Consider the following 21,508-nt stretch of genomic DNA (forward strand, 5'->3'; position numbering starts at 1 on the left):
ATATTGGAAAGGAAGGATAGGAGGGAAAAGTTGCATCCTCTGATGTGGAAACCCCTACCTGTGTTGTGCTCAGGCAGAGCTAAGTTCTAAACTGATTTGCATATACAATCAGAGGAGCCACTGTGCAATGACATCATCACAGCATGATAGAGGTCACAGATAGAACCCAACTGGTATTGATGCAGACAGGAAGCCAAAGCATTCTATCTTCTACTCTGAGAATACCTCAAGGCTGGATATAAAACATTGAGAGATCATGTGACATCTTCAAGGCAACAGACTCTGTCTTTCATGACCAGAACAAGGTCCCATTCACTGGTGAGTAGAGAGCTCCTGCTTAACACATTCATTTTGCGCTTTAATGTGTGTATGCAGATCCCTGGACTCTCCTATGAGAGGTTTACATTGGTTGTGAACCTGTAACCAAGAGTGCCCTCCTTGTCCCAATCCATACAAATGGTTTGTTGTCATTGTGGTATCACTTAAAGTCATTACCAGAGGTGCCTTTCCTCACTGCTAACTATAGAATAGCAGGGTTTCTGGTTTTTTTAAATTGTTATATTTTAAAATTATATGTATGTGTCTGTGTTTAAATATGAGTATGTACACACGAGTGCAGGTTCCTGCAGAGTCCAGAAGAGGGCATTAGATCCCTCTGAGCTGGAGTTATAGGTGGTCATGAGCTGCCCATTGTGGGCTCTGCTCAGGTCCTTCCGCAAGAACAATTGTCTCTTTTTTTTTGTTTGTTTTCTCTGCATAACCCTAGTTATCCTGAAACTTGCTCTGTAAACCACACTGGCCTTTAACTCACAGAGATCCACTTTGGTACTGACTCTTGGGAGCCCGGACAATTGTTTCTTAATCTATTGTGACTCAGTCTTTCCAAGATTTCCTGGATTCTGGAGCCTGAGGTAGAGAGTAACTGATGTTCGGAGACTTGTTACTATAGGGACAAGAAGAATAAAGGATGGAGAAAGCAAACTGAGAGGCCTTGGATAAGAATGTGCTACACCAGGCTTCTTCACCCTGGTCAGCAAGAGGCCCATCCCAGCTGGGGTTCAGCAGGAACATTTTCATGAAGTTTACATAGAAATCTAAGAAGAATGACCATCTGTCCATAAAAATATCAACCCTTTGTCCAGTTTCTAGGCCTGAACTACTGATTATAAATGAGCAGCTGACTGAAGAGTGTGTCCTCAGAAGGCAGAGCCTTGCAGTACCACAGCACGTGGGAAGCCGCGACTCCTCTTCCTGCCCCAAAGAGGTCTTCTTGGGCCTCTGCCTATTGAGTTCCAGATTTAAAGGCATGTGCCACCACACCCAGCTTCCCTCAGTTCTTGTCTGAGGGAAAGAATTCAGCTGAGAAACATGGTCTATTTAAGCAGACGTTGATTTAGAAAAGCAAAACATGCACTCCAGACGGAGATTTGAGTGGGCTGTCTGAAAGGCTGTAGCGACACAATGCATCCTACATGGAGGAAGCTTTTTATGAATATTCATGAGGTGTATGGAATATTCATAGAGTAAGGTGATTCTTTCTCGCTCGCCTCCCAAACCATGATAGACTAGCTCTCCTTCTAGGGTATTTCTTCCTATTTGTGAGATGACCAGTTCTTTCACTGTCAGCTTTTCCCAGTTGATGGTAGTCCTTTGCCTAGGGTTGAGACCTCTCAAGCTTTCCCACGTCCCTGTTAGCATGTCCCTACATGTCTTTGTTTGTTCAGGTCTTCTTTCTGCAGCCATGCTGATGAGACCTCATGGGTGTAGACTCTCTGATATTTCTAGGAGATCAAACTAATTTTAAATGGGTTTAAATCAAAATGAAAACTAACACCCAACGATAAGTGACATATGTGGGATTATTTCTTGCAGTAGTTCTATAATTAAAACTTAATGAATGTCATATATAATATAGTTCATGCAGCTCTTATTTAGCAAACAAATAATGGTGAATATTGCCAAGAATCTGTGAGGAAGCAAAATATGGGTACATGTAAATAATAATCAGCCATGTGAGCTTTGCAAACTTGGCTCCATGGAGATAGTAACTGTCCATATGAACTTTGCTTATTCTTCTGTCCAAAGAAGAACTTTTCTTATCTTTCATCTCACTCAGCAATGCAGTCCTCTCTACCTGCTGCCCTGAGGTTCCTGTGATGCTTGATTTGTCATTGTGTGCATGCACTAGTACACACACACACACACACACACACACACACATCGACACATATACCATCATATCCACACATAAACCCATTCTCTCTCTCTCTCTCTCTCTCTCTCTCTCTCTCTCTCTCTCACACACACACACACACACACACACACACACACACACACACATACACATCTACAATCACCTGAAAAAGAATTGCTATTGAGTCATTGTCTTTGTCAGGTTGGTCTGTGGACCCGTCTTTGAGGGATTGTCTTGATTCTCTGGGACTGATATAAGAGCACACACATGCACAGGCAGAGAGCAAGAGTTGGGGGTTGGGGGAAGAGCAAAGAAAGCAAACTGGAAGTGGAGCAACACCTTGAACTCTCAAAGCCTGCACCCCCTAATGTCGTACTTCCTCTCCGCTAACTCTCCCTCAAAGCCTGCCTCCTAATGACATAATTCCTCTAGAAGGCGGCAACTCCTAAAGGCTTCATGGCATCCTCCAAGAAGGCACTGCCACCTGAAGGACCAGGGGCTCACTACTAAGCCACCACCCTCCGCAAAGCTGCTGTGATTCTTTGTCTCTCTCCCAGCAACAAAACAGAAGCGTGAGTACTGCCTTATTCTGTAGCTCTGCCATAGAGTGTTTCCTCTCATGAACAATCTGTCAGTTGCCTGGTTTCTTGGCTCCATGACCTCTTTCATCCTCTAAACGCTAGTCTCTGCTCCCAAATCACTCCATTCTCCTCTCTTCCAAACTCACTCATCCCAATGATACTTCTTCAATCATTACTCCTCCAACCTCTGGTCGAGTGACGTCACCGCCTTCTTCAATGTCCATTGCCTTTCTCAATTACCAGCTCAGAATCGCAATAACTTTTATTTTTACTTCCAACTCCCACTTCATGCCTTCCTCCCCCTGCATTGGATAACTCCACCTATGGCTCAACCCATCTCTCCAAGTTCCTATGTGATGGTTAAGTCAGTGAGTCAGCTTCACTGAATTCCAGGAGGCTCAGACAGCTGACTAAACACAATTTTTTGGGATGCGTCTGGGAAGGAGTTTCCAGAGGAGATTAGCACTTGAATTGGTGGCTAAGCAGAGCACATGATGCTCCTCCGTGCCCCTACCCACACCAGTCTGCAGAGGGCTTGCAGAGAGCCGAAAGCAGCAAAAGCACGGAGAAGTTGACGTCCCTCTGGTCATTCTGACTGAGCAGGATCATTGGTATGCCATCAGAGCTTTCGACTCTCAGGCATTGAAACCTAGCTGCTCTCTGGACCTCAGATCTTTGACCTGTACTGATGGCTTTCGTGAACATACAGCTTGGAGAGCTGGTGAGGTTTCTCAGTATTCATAACTCTATGAAGCAATGCATATATTACTAGCCACATGCATATGCAGAGTTCCTATTGGTTTTGTTTGTCAGGGTAGCACTAACACTCCGTAGTTGAACAGTTGGTTTGATGGAGAAGCAATGATTCATTTTCTTTCCTTCCTTCCTTCCTTCCTTCCTTCCTTCCTTCCTTCCTTCCTTCCTTCCTTCCTTCCTTCCTCCCTTCCTCAGGATCAGTGTCTGCCTATGAAGCCCAGGTTGTTGCTGAAATGACAGCTCTCTTGTCTTGGTGTCCCCAGTGTATAGGCACTGAGACTGTTATGTATTTAATTTGAGACAGGGCTGTGCCGTGGGGTCCAGGCTGGCCTCGAACTCCCTTTTGGTTTGAGTACCCAAGCCCCGCATGTAGCTGGGTCTATAGGTACCATGTGTACCACACTGGCTCTAGCCCTCACTTTGTTATGGCCACGGTCTGAGAAGCTTAGCAGCACCCCCACCACATTCATCTCTCATGAATCCCTAGTGAATTCAGCTCCTGTGGTACCCTGCCACCCCTAATCCCTGTCTCAATAGTCTCCTTGTTTACATTTTTGTACTCAGTCCTTACTCAGCAGGAATGCCCAAGGATAATTGGGGGAGTGGGGGGGGCGCTCTTTGCCTTTCTGTCGCAAATCCCAGCTTCACAATCCCTGGCCTTTAGTGTTATTCAGAAGTGGGTTTTCCCTCCCTTCAGCATAAGGGCTTTCTATCTAGTTTTCCTCCTCCCACCTCTGCCTGGCTGAGTATGCTGTATGTGAGGCACAGTACATTCAAGAAAGAAGGCTTGCTAGTCTCACCCGGATCCTCACACTCCACTCAGTATCGGCTGGTATCCTGGACCCCATGCATGTCAACTCACTAGTGACCTAAATAGCCTTTTAAAGATGAAAATCAGATCGAGTCACTTGTAGAAGACCCATCTGCCAGAAGAGGTGTCCCCTCAGATAAGTCCTGTGATGAAGATCATTGCTGCAGTGTTTGGAGGCATGGCTTTGGAGGAAGCAGCTCCTGGGGGCTAGAGCTCATCAATGGAATGGTCTAGTGAAGACTAGTACTTTTTTTTTTTTTAATTAACTTGAGTATTTCTTATATACATTTCGAGTGTTATTCCCTTTCCCGGTTTCCGGGCAAACATCCCCCTCCCCACTCCCCTTCCTTATGGGTGTTCCCCTCCCCATCCTCCCCCCATTGCCGACCTCCCCCCAACAATCTAGTTCACTGGGGGTTCAGTCTTAGCAGGACCCAGGTCTTCCCCTCCCACTGGTGCTCTTACTAGGATATTCATTGCTACCTATGAGATCAGAGTCCAGGGTCAGTCCATGTATAGTCTTTAGGTAGTGGCTTAGTCCCTGGAAGCTCTGGTTGCTTGGCATTGTTGTACATATGGGGTCTCGAGCCCCTTCAAGCTCTTCCAGTTCTTTCTCTGATTCCTTCAACGGGGGTCCTATTCTCAGTTTAGTGGTTTGCTGCTGGCATTCGCCTCTGTATTTGCTGTATTCTGGCTGTGTCTCTCAGGAGCGATCTACATCCGGCTCCTGTCAGTCTGCACTTCTTTGCTTCATCCATCTTGTCTAATTGGGTGGCTGTATATGTATGGGCCACATGTGGGGCAGGCTCTGAATGGGTGTTCCTTCAGTCTCTGTTTTAATCTTTGCCTCTCCCTTCCCTGCCAAGGGTATTCTTGTTCCCCTTTTAAAGAAGGAGTGAAGCATTCACATTTTGATCATCCGTCTTGAGTTTCATTTGTTCTAGGCATCTAGGGTAATTCAAGCATTTGGGCTAATAGCCACTTATCAATGAGTGCATACTATGTATGTCTTTCTGTGATTGGGTTACCTCACTCAGGATGATATTTTCCGGTTCCAACCATTTGCCTACGAATTTCATAAAGTCGTTGTTTTTGATAGCTGAGTAATATTCCATTGTGTAGATGTACCACATTTTCTGTATCCATTCCTCTGTTGAAGGGCATCTGGGTTCTTTCCAGCTTCTGGCTATTATAAATAAGGCTGCGATGAACATAGTGGACCACGTGTCTCTTTTATATGTTGAGGCATCTTTTGGGTATATGCCCAAGAGAGGTATAGCTGGATCCTCAGGCAGTTCAATGTCCAATTTTCTGAGGAACCTCCAGACTGATTTCCAGAATGGTTTTACCAGTCTGCAATCCCACCAACAATGGAGGAGTGTTCCTCTTTCTCCACATCCTCGCCAGCATCTGCTGTCACCTGAGTTTTTGATCTTAGCCATTCTCACTGGTGTGAGGTGAAATCTCAGGGTTGTTTTGATTTGCATTTCCCTTATGACTAAAGATGTTGAACATTTATTTAGGTGTTTCTCAGCCATTTGGCATTCCTCAGCTGTGAATTCTTTGTTTAGCTCTGAACCCCATTTTTAATAGGGTTATTTGACTCCCTGCGGTCTAACTTCTTGAGTTCTTTGTATATTTTGGATATAAGGCCTCTATCTGTTGTAGGATTGGTAAAGATCTTTTCCCAATCTGTTGGTTGCCGTTTTGTCCTAACCACAGTGTCCTTTGCCTTACAGAAGCTTTGCAGTTTTATGAGATCCCATTTGTCGATTCTTGATCTTAGAGGAAGACTAGTACTTTATAGGCATAACTGGAAAGTGGTGGAAATCCGGAAGTGGGATTGAGTTGGAGGAAAGTAGGGTGTGCCCTTAAAGACGTATGCAACACGACCGGGCCCTCCCTGTTACTTTTCCTTCTTGACCAACTCGAGGCGTGCAGCTTTGCACTTTCCACCCTCACAATGCTGTGCTGGCTCTCCACCACTCCGAAACTATGGCTCTAGCTGAGTTCAGACTGAAACCTTCGAAACTGTGAGTAAAATGTAGCTCTCCCCCCACATTTGGCTTTCTCAAGGATCTGTCACACTGACGAAACACTGGCAAAGCTGTCAGCACTGTTTCACTAGTGCTTTGTGTGGTCATTTTGTAGGATAAAGTCAGGACTCTACCACGGCTTGCCAACTCGGTGTGAGTGTTCTCTTTCTGCCAGCTCTGCAGCCTCATGGCTGTCATTCCTACACCTCCAGCCCCTTGCCCACTCCGCACAGCTGCTGTGATGCTCCTGTGGTTTCCTGAGGATTTACTTGAAAGCCAGTCTTAGCTTTATGACTCATCCAGTCCCCGTTTGCTCTGTCTGCCATGGCCTTGCTTCCTGAATGTCACATGACTATCACTTCACATCTCGACTCAAAACATCACTCCCCTGTCCACTCCTATCTCTCTTTCAATGAGCTGCCCAGATTTCTGCTGCACGTTTTTTTCCTTCCTTGTTCTTAACATGTATTAGAATGTTAATACACCCTGATGAATTCCAGGCTTCTGTGTTGTCCGCCTTTCCTCAAACTTATCTACATGGTTGGCTATGGTCATTAGGACACTGGGAAATAAGACGGAAATGGAGAATTAATGAGGCCTTACATAGTAGGGCTTGCCCTGGTACAGCACCTGTAGGAAGAGCGATGAGCTGGAAAAGGCCACATGGAGGACAACAGAAGCACAGCAGTCAACAGCCCCAGGCCATTGGAAAATGTAAATGAAGCTACCTAGTTTCTGTCACTTAGTGCCTCGGCACTAACACACCCAGGAATACCACATGGATTATAGAATTGACTCAATAGCAAGATGTCTTGTGAGCACTTGTCCTCATGTACATGGCTAGCTGTAGTACATCTCCAAAACTCAAGTATCTTAGTCAGGATTCTATTCCTGCACAACATCATGACCAAGAAACAAGTTGGGGAGGAAAGGGTTTATTCAGCTTACACTTCCACATTTCTGTTCATCACCAAAGGAAGTCAGGACTGGAACTCACACAGGGCAGGAACCTGGAGACAGGAGTGAATGAATGCAGAGGCCATGGAGGGGTGCTGCTTACTGGATTGCTTCCCCTGGCTTGCTTAGTTTGCCTTCTTATAGAACCCAGGACTACTAGCCCAGGGATGGCACCACCCACAATTGGCTCTCCTACTCTGATCACTAATTGAGAAAATGTCTCACAGCTGGATCTCATGGACGCATTTCCTCAAGGGAGGGTCCTTTTCCTGTGACAACTCCAGCTTGTGTCAAGTTGACTTGATAAACCAGCCAGTACACTCAAGCTTCTCTCTGTCTCTGTCTCTCTGTCTCTCTGTCTCTCTGTCTCTCTGTCTCTCTGTCTCTCTCTCTCTCTCTCTCTCTCTCTCTCTCTCTCTCTCTCTCTCCCTCCCTCCCTCCCTCTCATCTGTCTTTCCTCTGTAGTCCATGTCTCGGTAAGGACAACATATCTCCTTACAATGGTTAGTTTTTTCTTTACTCACATTTGTTTTTATTTATACATGTGTGTGCTTGTGTGCATGTCAAGGTATATATGTGGGAGTCAGAGGACAAACTGTGGGAGGTGGTTCTCTTCTTCAGTGGTGCAGATCTTGAGGATCAAACTCCAGTTATTAGGTTTAACCAGGCACCTCTACCCACTGAGCCATCTCTGCGGGCCTGTACTTAGCTTTCAACTTGACACAATGAAGAATCACCTGAGAAAAAAGTCTCAAGGACAGATTGTCTAGATTAGGTTTGAATGTGAGGGTGTCTGTGAGTATTTTCTTGATTATGTTAATTGTGATAGAAAGACCAGTCCACTGTAGGTGGTACCATTCCCTAGGCAGGGGATCATGTCAGAGAAGTAACTGAGCCTTAACATACATGTCTTAATTCACTGCTCTACGCTTTTGAATGAGATATAATGTACTGGGTACTTACCATATATCACTTGACTTCACCAAGGTGATGGTGCACTGATGTCACTTCACATGAAGCAGATGATGACTTTCCTACTGTAACTTGGAATTGTGGGCCAAATAAGCCTTTTCACTGAAATTATTGTTGCCAGGATATTTTATCACAGCAACAAGAAGGAAAACTCAGATAGGAACCAAGCTTTCAAAGTGTGATGATGGTGAATTTTATGTACCCAGAATATGGTGCCCAATTATTTGGTCAAACTCCAGTCTAGGTGTTGCTGGGCAGGTGTCTTCAGATGTGGTCAACATAAGCAGCAAACTGAGTATAATGGTTTCTCCTCCACAATTGGGTTGAGTCTCATCCAAGTCACTCAAAGCATGGTGAGAAAAGCTTGAATTCATCTGAGAAGGAAGGAACTCTGACGCTGGAATTCCTTCAGGCTTAAAATGGCAACATCAGCTCTTACCAGACTCCCCAGCCAGCCAGGTTTGAGATTTGTCCACACCCACAGCGTGCACGGGTTCTTAAAACCATCTCTATGGACACATGAATGTGCACACAAACATCTAAACATCATATTGATTCTATGTCTCTGCAGAGCCCTCATGCAGAGGTTATTGTGTGTGCATGTACGTGATGTGTGATCATGTATGGTACAGGTACCTATGTGGAAGATATCAGGTGTCTTCCTCTATCGCTCTCTGTTTTATTTCCCTGAGACAGGGTCACTGTTTTGTCTAGGTTAACTAGCCAGGGAGCTGTCCTCAGATTACGGGTATGTGTGGCTATACCTTCTGCATTTTGCTAATGCAGGGACATGATTTGAACCCAGGAATTCATGTTTGAAGAGCAAGGGCTCCTACATGCCACCCCAGCCCTCAGTTGTGAATCCACTTTTACGGCCTCATCAACCTCCTAATCCCCATCACCCCACCGACAGGGTTGTCCATCTAAGATATGAATCTACTCATATCACTATTGCAAAGTCTTCTGACCGCTCAGGACTTGGAGGACCCAATACTGTCCCTCCATGTAGAATACAAAAACTCTTTAACAACCAGACCCAATTAAACCACTGCCTCGTTCTCTCTGAATTTGTTGGTTAGTTTTGTTTTTTTTTTTTTTTCAACTTGACATGTGAACTTCAACTGGAAAACTATCTCCTGTAGACTGGCTTGTAGGCTAGTCTGTGGGGTATTTTTTTTTTATAAATTGGTAACTAACGTGGTAGGGACTGAAGTGGTGCCTTTCCTGAGCAGGTGACCCCGGGATGTATAACAAAGCAAACTGAGCAAGCCAGGAGAAGCAAGCCAGTAGGCAGCACCCCACTATGGCCTCTGGGTCAGTTCTGCCTCTAGGTTCCCGCTCTGATTTTTCTGAATGATGATGGCCTACAAATTGTAAGATGTTGCAAGATGAAATAAACTTTTCCCTCTCCAAGTTGCTTTTGTCCATGGTGTTTTATCACAGCAATAGAAACCCTGAGACATTTTTGTTGTTGTTGAGGTTGTTGTTGTTTGTTTTGTTTTGTGTCAGTGAGACTCAGGTTGGACTCTGAGAGGAGGGAACCTCAATTGGCAAAATAACTCCCCATTGTATTGGATGGAGAGAGGCCTGCGGGACATTTTCTGGATTGATGTGGTGGGGTCCAGGCCACGATGGGCAGTTCCCTCTCTGAGAAGATGGTCCTGGGTCACAAGAAAACAAGCTAAGCAAACCAGCAAGCAGCACTCCTCCATGACCTCTGCTTCAGTTTCTGTCTCTGGGTTCCTGTCTTGAGTTCTTGCCCTGACTTTCTTTCCGGGTGGACTACAACCGTAAGCAAAAATGAGTTTTGTTTCTTCCCAAGTCACTTTTAGTCATGGTGCTTATCACAGCAGTACAAACCTAACTGGAACACTGTGCGCACAAGCATCCTATGTTCCAGCTGGAACTAACTAGTTGTCAGTCCCCAAGAGTGCCGTGCTCCCTTGATGTTGCATGATCTGGTCCCTTTACTTGGAATGCCTACCCATTTGTCTGGAAAACTTGATACTCTTTGTATTAGTCAGGATTCTCTAGAGAAACAGACCTTAAAGAATGAGTATATATGTATATACATATATATTAATGTATATATGTGGGATTTATTTATTATATATGGAGTATATCATTCATATATATGTATATATGGGATTTATTAGAATGACTTACATATTGTGGTTCAACTCGTTCAATAATGGCTATCAACCAATGGAAGTTCTGAGAATCTAGTAGTTGTTTAGTCCACAAGGCCAGGCATCAGCTGGTCTTCAGTATACGCCAGAATCCTGAAGAAGTAGCTTTCACAACCAGAGAAGGAATGGACTTGCTAGACAGAGGGAGAGCAAGCAGGCAAAGAGCACGCTTCCTTCTTCTGTGTCCTTCAGAAAATGTGGCTCACATTAAAGGTGGATTTCCACCTCAAAAGATCCAGATTAAAACTTGGGCTTCCAACTTAAAGTTATTTAATTAAGAAAAATGTTTCTCTCTCTGGTGTATCCAGCTGCTTGGCTTTCAGTTAATTCTGGAAACGGTCAGTCAGGTTGACAACCAAGAACAGCTACCACACTCTTTAAACCCTGGCTCAGAGTGGTCTTTGTTGCAAATGCTTGGTAATAATTTTGGAAATAGCAAAGGTCTTTTCACCAACCCCATGTGATTTATTGAAGGTAGTGTGCTCCTCTGTATTTAGACAAGGTTTGCTGATGGCCCTTGTATCTACCAGTAGAATCCCTCCTCCTATCCTTCCCTTAGCTGCTATTAGCCGTTGAGTCCATCTTCCCACGTTTATTCTATATCCATCGATGGCAGGATATTTAGTCATCTCTATGTTACTTCCCTTCCAGGATCTTAGGCACAGATGAAGCTTGAGGAATTTGAGTACGGAACTTTGGTTCTTGGAGAAGGTAAACATTTCATCTCTTTCTGTTGCCAGAAATGCCAGTGTCACCCTAAGTGGTGTCACAATGATCTTAAGTTAAGCAACAGTTCACAAGAAGGAAAAAATGCTGTCACCTGTGAGGCACTGTTTTGGGGAACTGGAAGTAAAAGCAAATGACTTAATTTTTATTTTAGAACTACACTGTTTCCTATTTTCTCTGTCTTCTGAAAAATACTTTTTTTTCAGTTGTTTTGAGACTTTTTTTTTTTCGGAGCTGGGGACCGAACCCAGGGCCTTGCAGTTGCTAGGCAAGCGCTCTACCACTGAGCCAAATCCCCAACCCCGTTTTGAGACTTTTCAAACCCACATTAAATTAGATATTTCTAGACTTATACAAAGAACCCCTGGATACACACACACACACACACACACACACACACACACACACACACACACACACACCAACATCTTTCCACACCAGCTCTCACATCCCCACCCACCCATACACACACACTTCCCATTTCTCTCTGCTGACAGCAGGTAGCTGTCCTCACAGCATTTGATCACTGCCTGCATCTTGCCTAATTAAAAACAATCTTGTTTTCCAGCAAGTTAGACTCACTATTATACCGAAGCCAATTGATGCTAATTCAACAAAGTCATCTCGTGTACACTCTGGACTCCAATCTCCCCACTTATCCTCCGAACAACCTTGACTGTATGTACCACTGTCTTGACTGAGAATCCAGTCAATTTCTCGCAATGATCTGGCTTTTCCCTCTCTCCATACATTTTGCCAATATTGTCCCTTGGCTCTGAAAACCCAGCCCAACTTACCTGCAAAATGCCCACTCCCTGGACTTTTGTGCATCCTGGTTTGCTTTCTGGTGCTATGATGAAACACAGAACAAAACTCCTTGGGGGAGCAAAATGTCTCCCATTAGCTTATACTTCCAAGTCCTGTTGTGTCATTGTGGGGAGTCGGGCAGGAGCTCAAGCAGAGACCTGGAGACAATAAATGCAGTGGGTACTCTGAAGAAATGCTACTCACTGCCTTTCTCCTAGGTTCATGTTCAGATGCCTTTGCTATACAGCCCAGCCAACCTACTCAGGATGGCACTGCCCAGGAGTGGGCTGGGCCCTCTTCCATCAACGAGCAAGAAGGAAAATGCCTCCAGACATGGACACAGGCCAGCTTCATGGAAGTAGTTCTTCACTGAAATTCCCTCTTCCCAGGTGTCTTTACTTTGTGTCAAGTTAGCCAAAAAAAAAAAAAAAAAAAAACCAAAAAAACAAACAAACAAAAAAACAAAACAAAAAAACAAAACACCCAACTAGCACGTTCTTGTCTGTTACATCAGAGTGTGATATAGGTGAAACCTTTCCAGGATATTTTGTCCTGAGGTGCTCTTCCCTGGCATCTTCAGATCAGGAACTTAAGAGTTAGATTATTCCACTGGAGCTGGTGCCAACATGACAGGATGTGAACACGGCGGGTCCTGGCAGATTTCCTTAATGTAAAGGCCATGTTGCCTTTGAAATTAACAAGTAACTTATGAGTTCATGGGAATACCTGTTTCTCTGGAGTCTTCTCTTCAGTAGGTTATGCGATTCAATGGTTATCACTGTCTAAATAAATTATTACACAGAGAATTACAAAATGGTGTAAAACTTTATATATTTAATACATTTCCACAATCAGATCTTTTCCTGTCTTTTTAGAATCATTCTGGAATCATGATTTTTTTTAAAAAGTCAGTGTATTATAGTCATATACTTATATGAATATGGAGGCTGGAAAACAGCCTCAGGAGTCACTACTCAGGTGCCAGAAATTAAAAGAAAGCGAGGCCAGCGGCCATTGAGCAAAGTGCAGGGATTACAAGCACATGTCACCTCCTGGGGCTTGCTTTCTCATAGAACCCAGGACTACCAGCCCAGGGCTAACACCCACCCACAATGGGCTGAATCCTTCCCCCTTGATCACTAATTGAGAAAACGCTTTACAGCTGGATCTCATGGAGGCATTTCCTCAAGGGAGGCTCCTTTCTCTGTGATAACTCCAGCTTGTGTCAAGTTGACACACAACACCAGCCAGTTATAGAGGGAGAGGGGTTTTTATCAGTCACTTTCCTTGTTGCTGTGGAAAGACCTGATGGAATCTAGGTGCTTTGGTTTACAGTTTCAGCTGTGCTAGGGAAGGCATGGTGGTGTCTTTGGAGGGAAGGATGGAATCTATGGCGGCAGGTAGCAGGTCTCAAAGAAACCCTGGGACAAGTCTCGCTCAGTATGTGGCTCTTCCCAGCACTTCTCACCCCACCCTCTCCCTAAACCTCTCCTGTCCAGGGGCTGGGTTTGAGTCCTTCCTCCAGCTTCTGATTTCTACAGAACTTACCCATTCGGCTTTGCGCTTGCTTGGTTTTCCGGAGCTCTCCTGCTCTCTTGACGCGACATTGATCACTTGTTCCTTGGCTCCTCTTTTGGTCTGTTTGCCATTCCCTCTTCTCATCTCTCCCCTCCCACCCTCCCCCTCCCCCTCCCCCTCCCACTAGAGTGGCCTGGTTCACTCTAAGACCCTTCCGGATGCCTCTGGCTGTTTTCTCCCACATATCTACAATAAAATCTTCTTAACCGTACACAGGAGCAGCCATGTCCTCATTTTCACTCTGCAGGGTGGCCTTGATGGAAGCTATGGTGGCAGGGGTGGGTGGTGGAGGCTCCTCATTCTTTGACAGATCAATAAACTGAAAGCTGGACTGGTATCAGGCCCGGGCTACGGCTTTCAAAGAGGAACCATGGTGATTTCCACTGGGCAGATTCACACGACCTGAGTGCTCCACGACCTTTTAAAATTAGTACCTAACTTTCGGAACTGAGTGTCCAAAACCAGTGGGTCAACCAGACACCTTAAGGTCAAGCAGTAACTAACATTCTGCTCCAGGCCCACAGAGACTCACACCCATTTTGCAGTACAAAAATGTAAAAAGCAGAACAAAAGGCTTGGCAAAGCCAGACTCGGGAGTCAAGTTGTGGACATAACCAATGTGACAAAGCAGCTCTCAATGTTGACAAGAACAGTGACGTTAAAGAGGGGCTCTTTTAGCACTGGGTTAATAAGCAAGGAGCCTGGGGAGAAAGCCCTGCCCATCCATCAATCCTTCAGCAAGGGGCCGGTCCTCATGAGCCCCTCCCTTCTCCTTGTTGGAATTTTTAAATTGCTGGGTCCTGACACTCCTCTCAACCACGCAGACAGGGGTGTGCTGAATCAGGATGCTTCGTCAGACCACTGGGATGGGCTTTTCTAGACAAGGAGCATTCCCACCCAATTCACCATCATTGCCTTTTTAACTGGACACCACTGTTGTGGGAGAAGAGTGGGACAGATGCCAGTGATTGCGTTAGTTGCATAGGAAAGCCAGCTGCCCACTCCTGGAGAGCTTGAGGGTCAGTGGGAGGCTGGCTTTGGGAAAGACCCTCTGAGGCTGTGGGGTTCTGGCTTCAAGTGCATCCCATCTTCCTTGAGAAAGAGAAAGGCCTTCAGGACCACATCTAGTTAACCTGGAATGAAACCCCCAAAGCCATTTTGGGAGGCAGATTTGCTCTGTGCAGCGCAATATCTGGCTTAGAGAGGGATATGCAGAAATGGGGGTGCATGTGGGCCAGTGTGGTGTGATGATAGGGTGAGAAGTCTCTGCTCTGTCTCCTCAGCTCCAGCATAGGACATCAAGATCTCTTGGAAGTTCACAAACCCCAAAAGTAAGAGCGGTATAGCTCTGTATGCATAGGGAACCTTTTCATCTTTCTGAAGTGACTTCACAGGCCCCTAGATAGTCCTGGGGTAGGGGTTGGTAGCCAGAGGAACCACCATGTGAATAGAGTGGAGGAACCTGAGTGCTACACTTAAACCTCTAGAGACAACAGATGGTAGAGACTGGGCTATCTGACAATAATCTATGGTTTCCTCACACATGCCCACCATCTGGAGCCTCAATAAGAATCTCTAAATGAAGAGTTACAGGGAGGTTTATGATTGGTGAACATCATTTTGTACCAAGATGAAGGGTGCACTCCTCAGTAGGATAGAAGCTTCGGTTTAGGGTAGTTTGGGACCCTGCCCTCTGAACTTCATTTGTGTTCCTTCTTTCTTTATAATGAGCTGGTAACAGTAACTGAAACTGGGTTCCAGTTGTGAGAGAGCCATCCTAGCAACTTGTCAAGCCAGGGTGTGGGCTGTAGGAATCCCTGGTTAACAAGTGTTAAGTCAGAAGTTCAGCAAACTAAGGACTTGCATTTGTCTACAAAATGGGGCAGTCTTACAGACTGCATGGTCAATCCTCCGGCACTGCTGTTAACCCCTGGTGGTAAGCATCAGAAGTCCCTCATTGACAATTGATAGGAAACACCTACATTTTGATATCAGAAGTGTTGTGAGCAGAGCAGCTTGGCGGTGGAGAGAGAAAGCATCAAGCTTTAGTGAGATGATCTGTGAGGCTGTGAACCCTGAATAACACAGAACCTTAGTACTAATGCTTCAATGATACAGAAAGCACTTGAATCTTGTGATGGTCTATCCCTTTAGTTAGCACTGGCTGTGCGTTTATTCTTGGCTTATGGTGACATACATCACAGTGAACCTGCAGGGTCTGCAGTCACCAGACAGGTGTCAAACCAAGTGCACACTTTAAAGGACTGTTCGTGCGGTGGAACTTTCATAGCTCGTTCGTTATGTTCTGTGAGTCTAATTTTAGCGCACAAAACACCCCAGGAGACTGGAGGCCTGAATCTGAGACCTGGATTTAGAGATAATGACACCCTGATTTTGCTTGGGCGTTGGAAGCTGAATTGGAGTTCTGGGGACCTTCGGAAACTGGTGTCTTAATTCTGTCACTTCTTTCACAGAAGACAAAGAAAAACGGTGACAGCAAAGAAACCCACTATCTTGAAAAAGTCAAGAAGACCAAACCTTGGTAACAGAGTCAAGGCTTTCTTCTCTCTCATGTTTATCTGAAAGTCTTTGCACTTATAGTAGTTCCTTGGCTTATCAAGGGGTTACATGTGGATAAACCCCTTAAGTTCATTGTATGTGCTTGGCCTGCCGTGCGCCCTGGTCATCCACAGTACACTGACTGAACCATCTCATTGGTTTCCTGCACGGTAATACAGTTGGAAGATGTAGCTAGAGGCCACTTTCCACTGCTAGCAACACATCACGGCACACTGCTAGCAAATGCAAAAGTTCAAGATGGTTTCTACCCAGTGTGCCTTGCTCTTATAACATCAAAAGGATTTAAGTTGAACAAGTGCAAGCTGGGATTTTTTTTTTCCTTTTTCTTTTTTTTGGAGCTGGGGACCGAACCCAGGGCCTTGTGCTTCCTAGGCAAGCACTCTACCACTGAGCTAAATCCCCAACCCCGCAAGCTGGGATTACGAGCACACTGTTCCAAGCTGTCACACCGGCTGGCCAGTGCCACTGACCTCAACTTGGTCATCACACCAGGTTCTCATACAGAGTATTCCATGTGCCTGGATCTGTGTCTTGGTCAAGGTGCCTGCTGGCCTCTGAGCCACAGTCACTGTGCCCACTCACATGATATTTATCATCCCAAATGAAACCATCTGCCTCCCCAAGCAGCCACTTTTTTCCCTCCCAATGTCATAGTTTCTTTTCTATTGCTGTGACAGGTGGCTCACAGCCACCTGTAATAGGATCCAATTAAAGAGAGCAACTGTATATTACCATACATAAAAGAAATAAATCTTTAAAATAAAAATAAAAATTTGAAAAAAAATCCTTTTTGGAAGACAGGCCAGTGGTCTTGTTAGCTGACAAGTGACTTGGAGGGATAGACAATGTAACCACTAATCAGTCATTAATGGGGCACCATCAAAGTTGGGCACATAAAAGTATGGCTTTTAGTTTCCAGTGAGGCCAGAAAGGTGGGAGTCTGGGACACAGCAGGACCCAGCTGTAGCTCACATCTGCCCCTCTCCCTTCCAGGTGCTAACAAAAGAATTAAATGTAGCGGATCAGGGATCAGACACAAAGATTCTTTAAACCAGACACCTAGGAATTAAATAATTTTGACATTGGAGCAAAAGATGAAGTAAAGCCCAAAGAAAGGACAGCTACCTTGGGCAGAAGATTCCAGAGTTACTCAAGAAACATGGAGGAGTTCAGAGCAGCCTCTCAAACCAGGGCAGGCAGTACCACAGGACGAAAGACCTGATGTGAAGTTGGCCAGTTTCTTCACTGGACAAGGACATCTACAGAAGCAGTTCACCGAGGTGAACTTCAGCCTGTGCTCTCTTTTCTAAGCTGTGCTCCCTGCCGTGGGGCTTCATCTTCTCAGAATTGAGGATGCCTTGCCTAATTTGCACAAAGTCACTGCACGCATGTGCAGTGGTCCCAAGAAAGCCTTTTTGTTGTTACATGCATATGATCTGCTGGTATGACCTCTTCTTGGACAGAGAATAAAAATATGATCTCTCTTTGGTGTACTCAAACTGGTTTAGCCCAACAGGTGTCTGAGAGGCCAGCCCTTCATGGGAGGTTGTTTGTTTGTGGTAAACACATCCCTTTGGAAAAGCTGGTCAAACAGATATTTCTTGCTTAGATAGTCTTGTTTTTACAAGCACCACAGACAATCAGTTGGACATGGGAAGCTAATTACTATTATGTTTCAGGCATTAGACCAGGAAGTAGGGTCAGGAAAGGCTGTGAGGTGGGGTCAGATCTCCTTTTCCATTGTTACTGCTACATGATGTGCTTGTGGATCCGTGCTTAGAACCATCCATTAAGTCAGTGGCTAAAAATGTTCAGAAAGTTGGGAATAAGGAATAGAAAGCTTGGTAAGATAAGGATAGACATGATTGGACAATGCTAATCCACAAACTTTCTATCTATATCAACGTTGATCTATATAACCCGTACAACAGCTCCTTTTCTAGAGAACTGTGGAGTCACTGCAAAGACAAACACACACACACACACACACACACACACACACACACACACACACACACACAGAGTCTTGTTGATGTGTTTCCAGCTCTTTTGTGGCTCAACTTGATTTTGCCCAGTGAGACTCCCTCTACATGGGAAGTTATTTATTCCTTTTGTCTGTTACAGAATTTCTACCTACTTTTAAAAGAGAAAACAGACAAGAAGCCTCCAAGAGTCCCTATGTGCTTCCTGTCAGCCTTTTCAAGATCTGTTGGTTTTTTTAATTGTTTTTTGTCCATCCAGTAGCTACAATTGTTTCCACTCTTTAGAATTTGGGAGGGGGTAGCTTTCTAGCTTCTTTGTCCTTTTCTGATATATATTGTCTAATTGTGTAACTCATTATTATTCATGACACTATTCCCAAAAAAATCAAAGTCAAGATCAAAAGAGTCTTAAATAGAACCCCCCCAAGACTTGTTTTTAATTATTTATTTTGAGTCAGGCTCTCATTGTGTAGCTTTGGCTAGACTGGAGCTTGCTATATAGACCAGGTTGAGATTGAATTCACTGAAATCTGTCTGCTTGTTTCTGCCTCTGCCTCCCAAGTGCTGGAATTAAAGCTTGCACTACATCCAAGTTGTTGCAAGTAGAGAACAAGACTTAGCAGCTTCCACCCAATATTAGTTTTCTGTGCTCAGGGCTGAATACATTACTTGGGCATCACAAAGATTAGGCAAAGAGTAACTACTCAGTAATAGTAATTTATGTGTCTCTACTAGTATCTTCTTGCATTCTACAAGTGTTCAGTAATTATTAGAGGTCAGAAGTAAAGAAGAGCATGGGGCTAGAGGAAGTAATCCTTTGTCTGAGCAGCCTTTTCTCTACAGTTATTTGGAAAGGGGGAGGGAGATAATGAAGACAGCAGTCACACATAGCAACCATGGTTTAGCCTTTTGGGGACTCCCTTGCTAGCAGCTTTTACTGCATCCAGAGATCCTCAGATCCTGATGACAATAATTAGAATTCAGGGGGAGGAGGAACATGAAGAATCTTATAAACTTGTTTCTGAAAGTTATCTCTGGTTTTGGACCACAGGGATACCAGTTCTAGAAGACCACTGCCCTGCATCCTCAGATCAGGTCTCTGTCAAGTACTAAACAAAGCCCGAATTGCATCAAAAAGCATCTTTATCTACCCAAAGCTCCTCCACCAAGGCCAAGAAGGTCCCACATTGGACAGAATTGCTTGGGTGGGGAGGATGACTGGATTGTTCCCATATTGCTTTTTCATTGCTTCTATGACCTCCTCACACCTGGATGCCCCCAAAACTCAAGATATCACTGCTGAGTAACAATGTTCAGAAGAAAACAATGACTGATCTACACCTGCAAATCATGTAACCTTTTCTCAAGCTGAACTCCGATCAGAAAGACTGTTCTCCGAGCTTTAACAAGTCAGGAAAGATGCTATCTACATACCAAACCCTTCTGAAACATGATTTTTGGATTCAGTTTAAAGGAGAAATCTCTTGGCCCTGAGGATTTCCGTTGCCACATTTATTATCAATTTTAAGCGGCACCTTTTGGATTGTGAATCTCTTGCAGGTAGAATCCACATCTACAGGACCCAGTGGTGTACCAGGCACGTAGTAGGTGGTTAACAAACTTTTGTGTGAATCCAAGACATGTAATTCCTTCAAATACAACATACATTCAGATAACTGCTGACATCTAGCCTGCAATGTATAAATAAATGTTTGCATACATAGAAACAGAGGTATATAGTGGCCATCTAGATTAGCATTACAAACCTTAACCCCAGGCAGTGGGCTCTCGTTGCTTTGAGAATGCACCAAAACCATACCGTGAATGCAGGCTGGATACAGAGTATGAGTAGAGGATGCCAGGTACCCTGATGCATGCACTCTCTGGATTGAAGAAGGGTCTTTCATTCTAGTCTTTCCAACATTCAACCAGGAGAACCACATGGGGAGCTCTAGGATTCTCCACCTCTGAGGCCGCCTTGTGACACGCACAACAGATCTACCGAAGCAACCACCTCCAAAGCTTGGCACACTAGCACAGTAGGGCCACAGGCCACCCTCTGGCCTCTCTGCTTCCTGATCAGCTCGCTGACAATCTGCAAAGAACAACTCTCACTTCAGAGCCTTCAGCTCCCTTAACTAGAAGCGACTTCACCAGCCTGTGCCCTATGGCCTGGTGGGTCCTTACTCTTAAAATCAGAGGGCCAAACCAGACGTCCTTCCTTGACTCCAAATGTGCTTTTCTTCGTTTCCCAAGTCAGCGTTTGCATCTGACACAGTTACGAAGGCTGTTCCTGCAAGGGACCTGGACAAGGGCGTGCTGAGTCCTGAGTGAGGAAATACATGGCCAGGAGCACTCAGTTATTTTCTTCAATACTGAGGGATGGACGAGTGTCTGCTGTGACTGGAGAAAGTGGGAATGCGCCCCCTTCCTCCTTTTATAATTCAAAGCCCAGACTCCCCTTGGGGCTAGTCCTCTACCTGGGCCCCTCATCCAGAAGGGAAAAGGGACTATTTTCGTTGGTCCCCAGCTCCCCAGGGACGCTGCACAGCTCGCACCCACGGAGCCCAGCCCAGGATGTTCAGCCAGACCTAGGGCGGCCCCGCCCCTACACGAACTTGACCGCACCCTCTTTCCCGGCGCGGCCAGGCCTGACGTCACAAGGCACTCAGCCGCCGGCACCCCGCGGTGCGCACCCTGCACCCGGACCGGTCCCCGTTGTCCTCGCTGCTCTCCCGGCGCTCACCGCCAGGCGCGCGCGCGCGCGTGCCCGCCCGCCTCCCTCCCTGTCCCCGTCCCCATCCCCGTCCCCGCCAGCAAAACACCGCTGAAGATGGCGAGCCCGGCGCCGGAGGAGCACGCCACGCAGGGATGCCCAGCTACGGAGGAGCAGGAACCGCGACCCGGGGTTCCCGGGGAGGAGGCAGGGCCGGAGGGCGCCGGGCCGCAGGTGGAGGAGGCCGCGGGCAGAGTGGCCGCCGCCCTGACCTGGCTACTCGGGGAGCCCGTGCTGTGGCTGGGCTGGCGCGCCGACGAGCTCCTGAGCTGGAAGAGGCCGCTGCGCAGCCTGCTCGCCTTCCTGGGTGCCAACCTGCTGTTCTGGTGAGCGCTCGGGCTGGGTGGGGGCGCCCCAGAGGGCAGGTGACCTTGGGGCGCCCATGGCCGGATGTGGCCTGGCTGGGGGAGGGGGAGCTGGGCGTCGCTGCGGTGGAAGTGACAGTCTGGTCCCACTTGCTTGGTCACCTGTCTGAAACAGGTAGTCACCCACTTCAACTTTCCTCCAGACGCACTTCCCTGTGAGTGGCTGTCACCCTTGCTGAGGGTGTCCAGTCTCCAAGG

General features: G+C 46.0%; 1 protein-coding gene and 1 long non-coding RNA gene across 6 annotated transcripts in view; one reads left to right on the plus strand and one right to left on the minus strand.

Annotated features, from left to right (window-relative positions):
- Positions 1 to 226: 226 nt before the first annotated feature.
- Retreg1 (reticulophagy regulator 1) overlaps positions 227 to 21,508 on the plus strand; it is a 159,882-nt gene continuing 138,600 nt past the window's right edge. Inside the window, exons 1-2 of one of the 2 annotated variants that reach the window (XM_063282446.1) lie at positions 227 to 318; positions 19,221 to 21,271. In XM_063282446.1, the coding sequence (XP_063138516.1) occupies positions 21,003 to 21,271 (269 nt within the window). In that variant the 5' untranslated portion in view covers positions 227 to 318; positions 19,221 to 21,002. Of the gene's footprint in view, positions 319 to 19,220; positions 21,272 to 21,508 lie in introns of those variants that run through there. The other variant, NM_001034912.1, reaches the window with a different exon arrangement.
- LOC108349968 (uncharacterized) lies at positions 10,439 to 18,271 on the minus strand. 4 transcript variants are annotated; one of them, XR_005500752.2, is made up of 4 exons: positions 13,820 to 18,271; positions 12,756 to 12,811; positions 12,020 to 12,187; positions 10,439 to 11,339 (listed from the first exon to the last, which is right to left on the minus strand). It is a non-coding gene; the product is annotated as an uncharacterized LOC108349968 (long non-coding RNA). The 4 variants fall into 4 exon arrangements; XR_001836614.3 differs by lacking the exon at positions 13,820 to 18,271 and adding an exon at positions 13,578 to 13,716; XR_005500751.2 differs by having other exon boundaries at positions 12,020 to 12,811.

Source organism: Rattus norvegicus, chromosome 2 (genome assembly GCF_036323735.1).
Source record: "Rattus norvegicus strain BN/NHsdMcwi chromosome 2, GRCr8, whole genome shotgun sequence".
Taxonomy (NCBI): domain Eukaryota; kingdom Metazoa; phylum Chordata; class Mammalia; order Rodentia; family Muridae; genus Rattus; species Rattus norvegicus.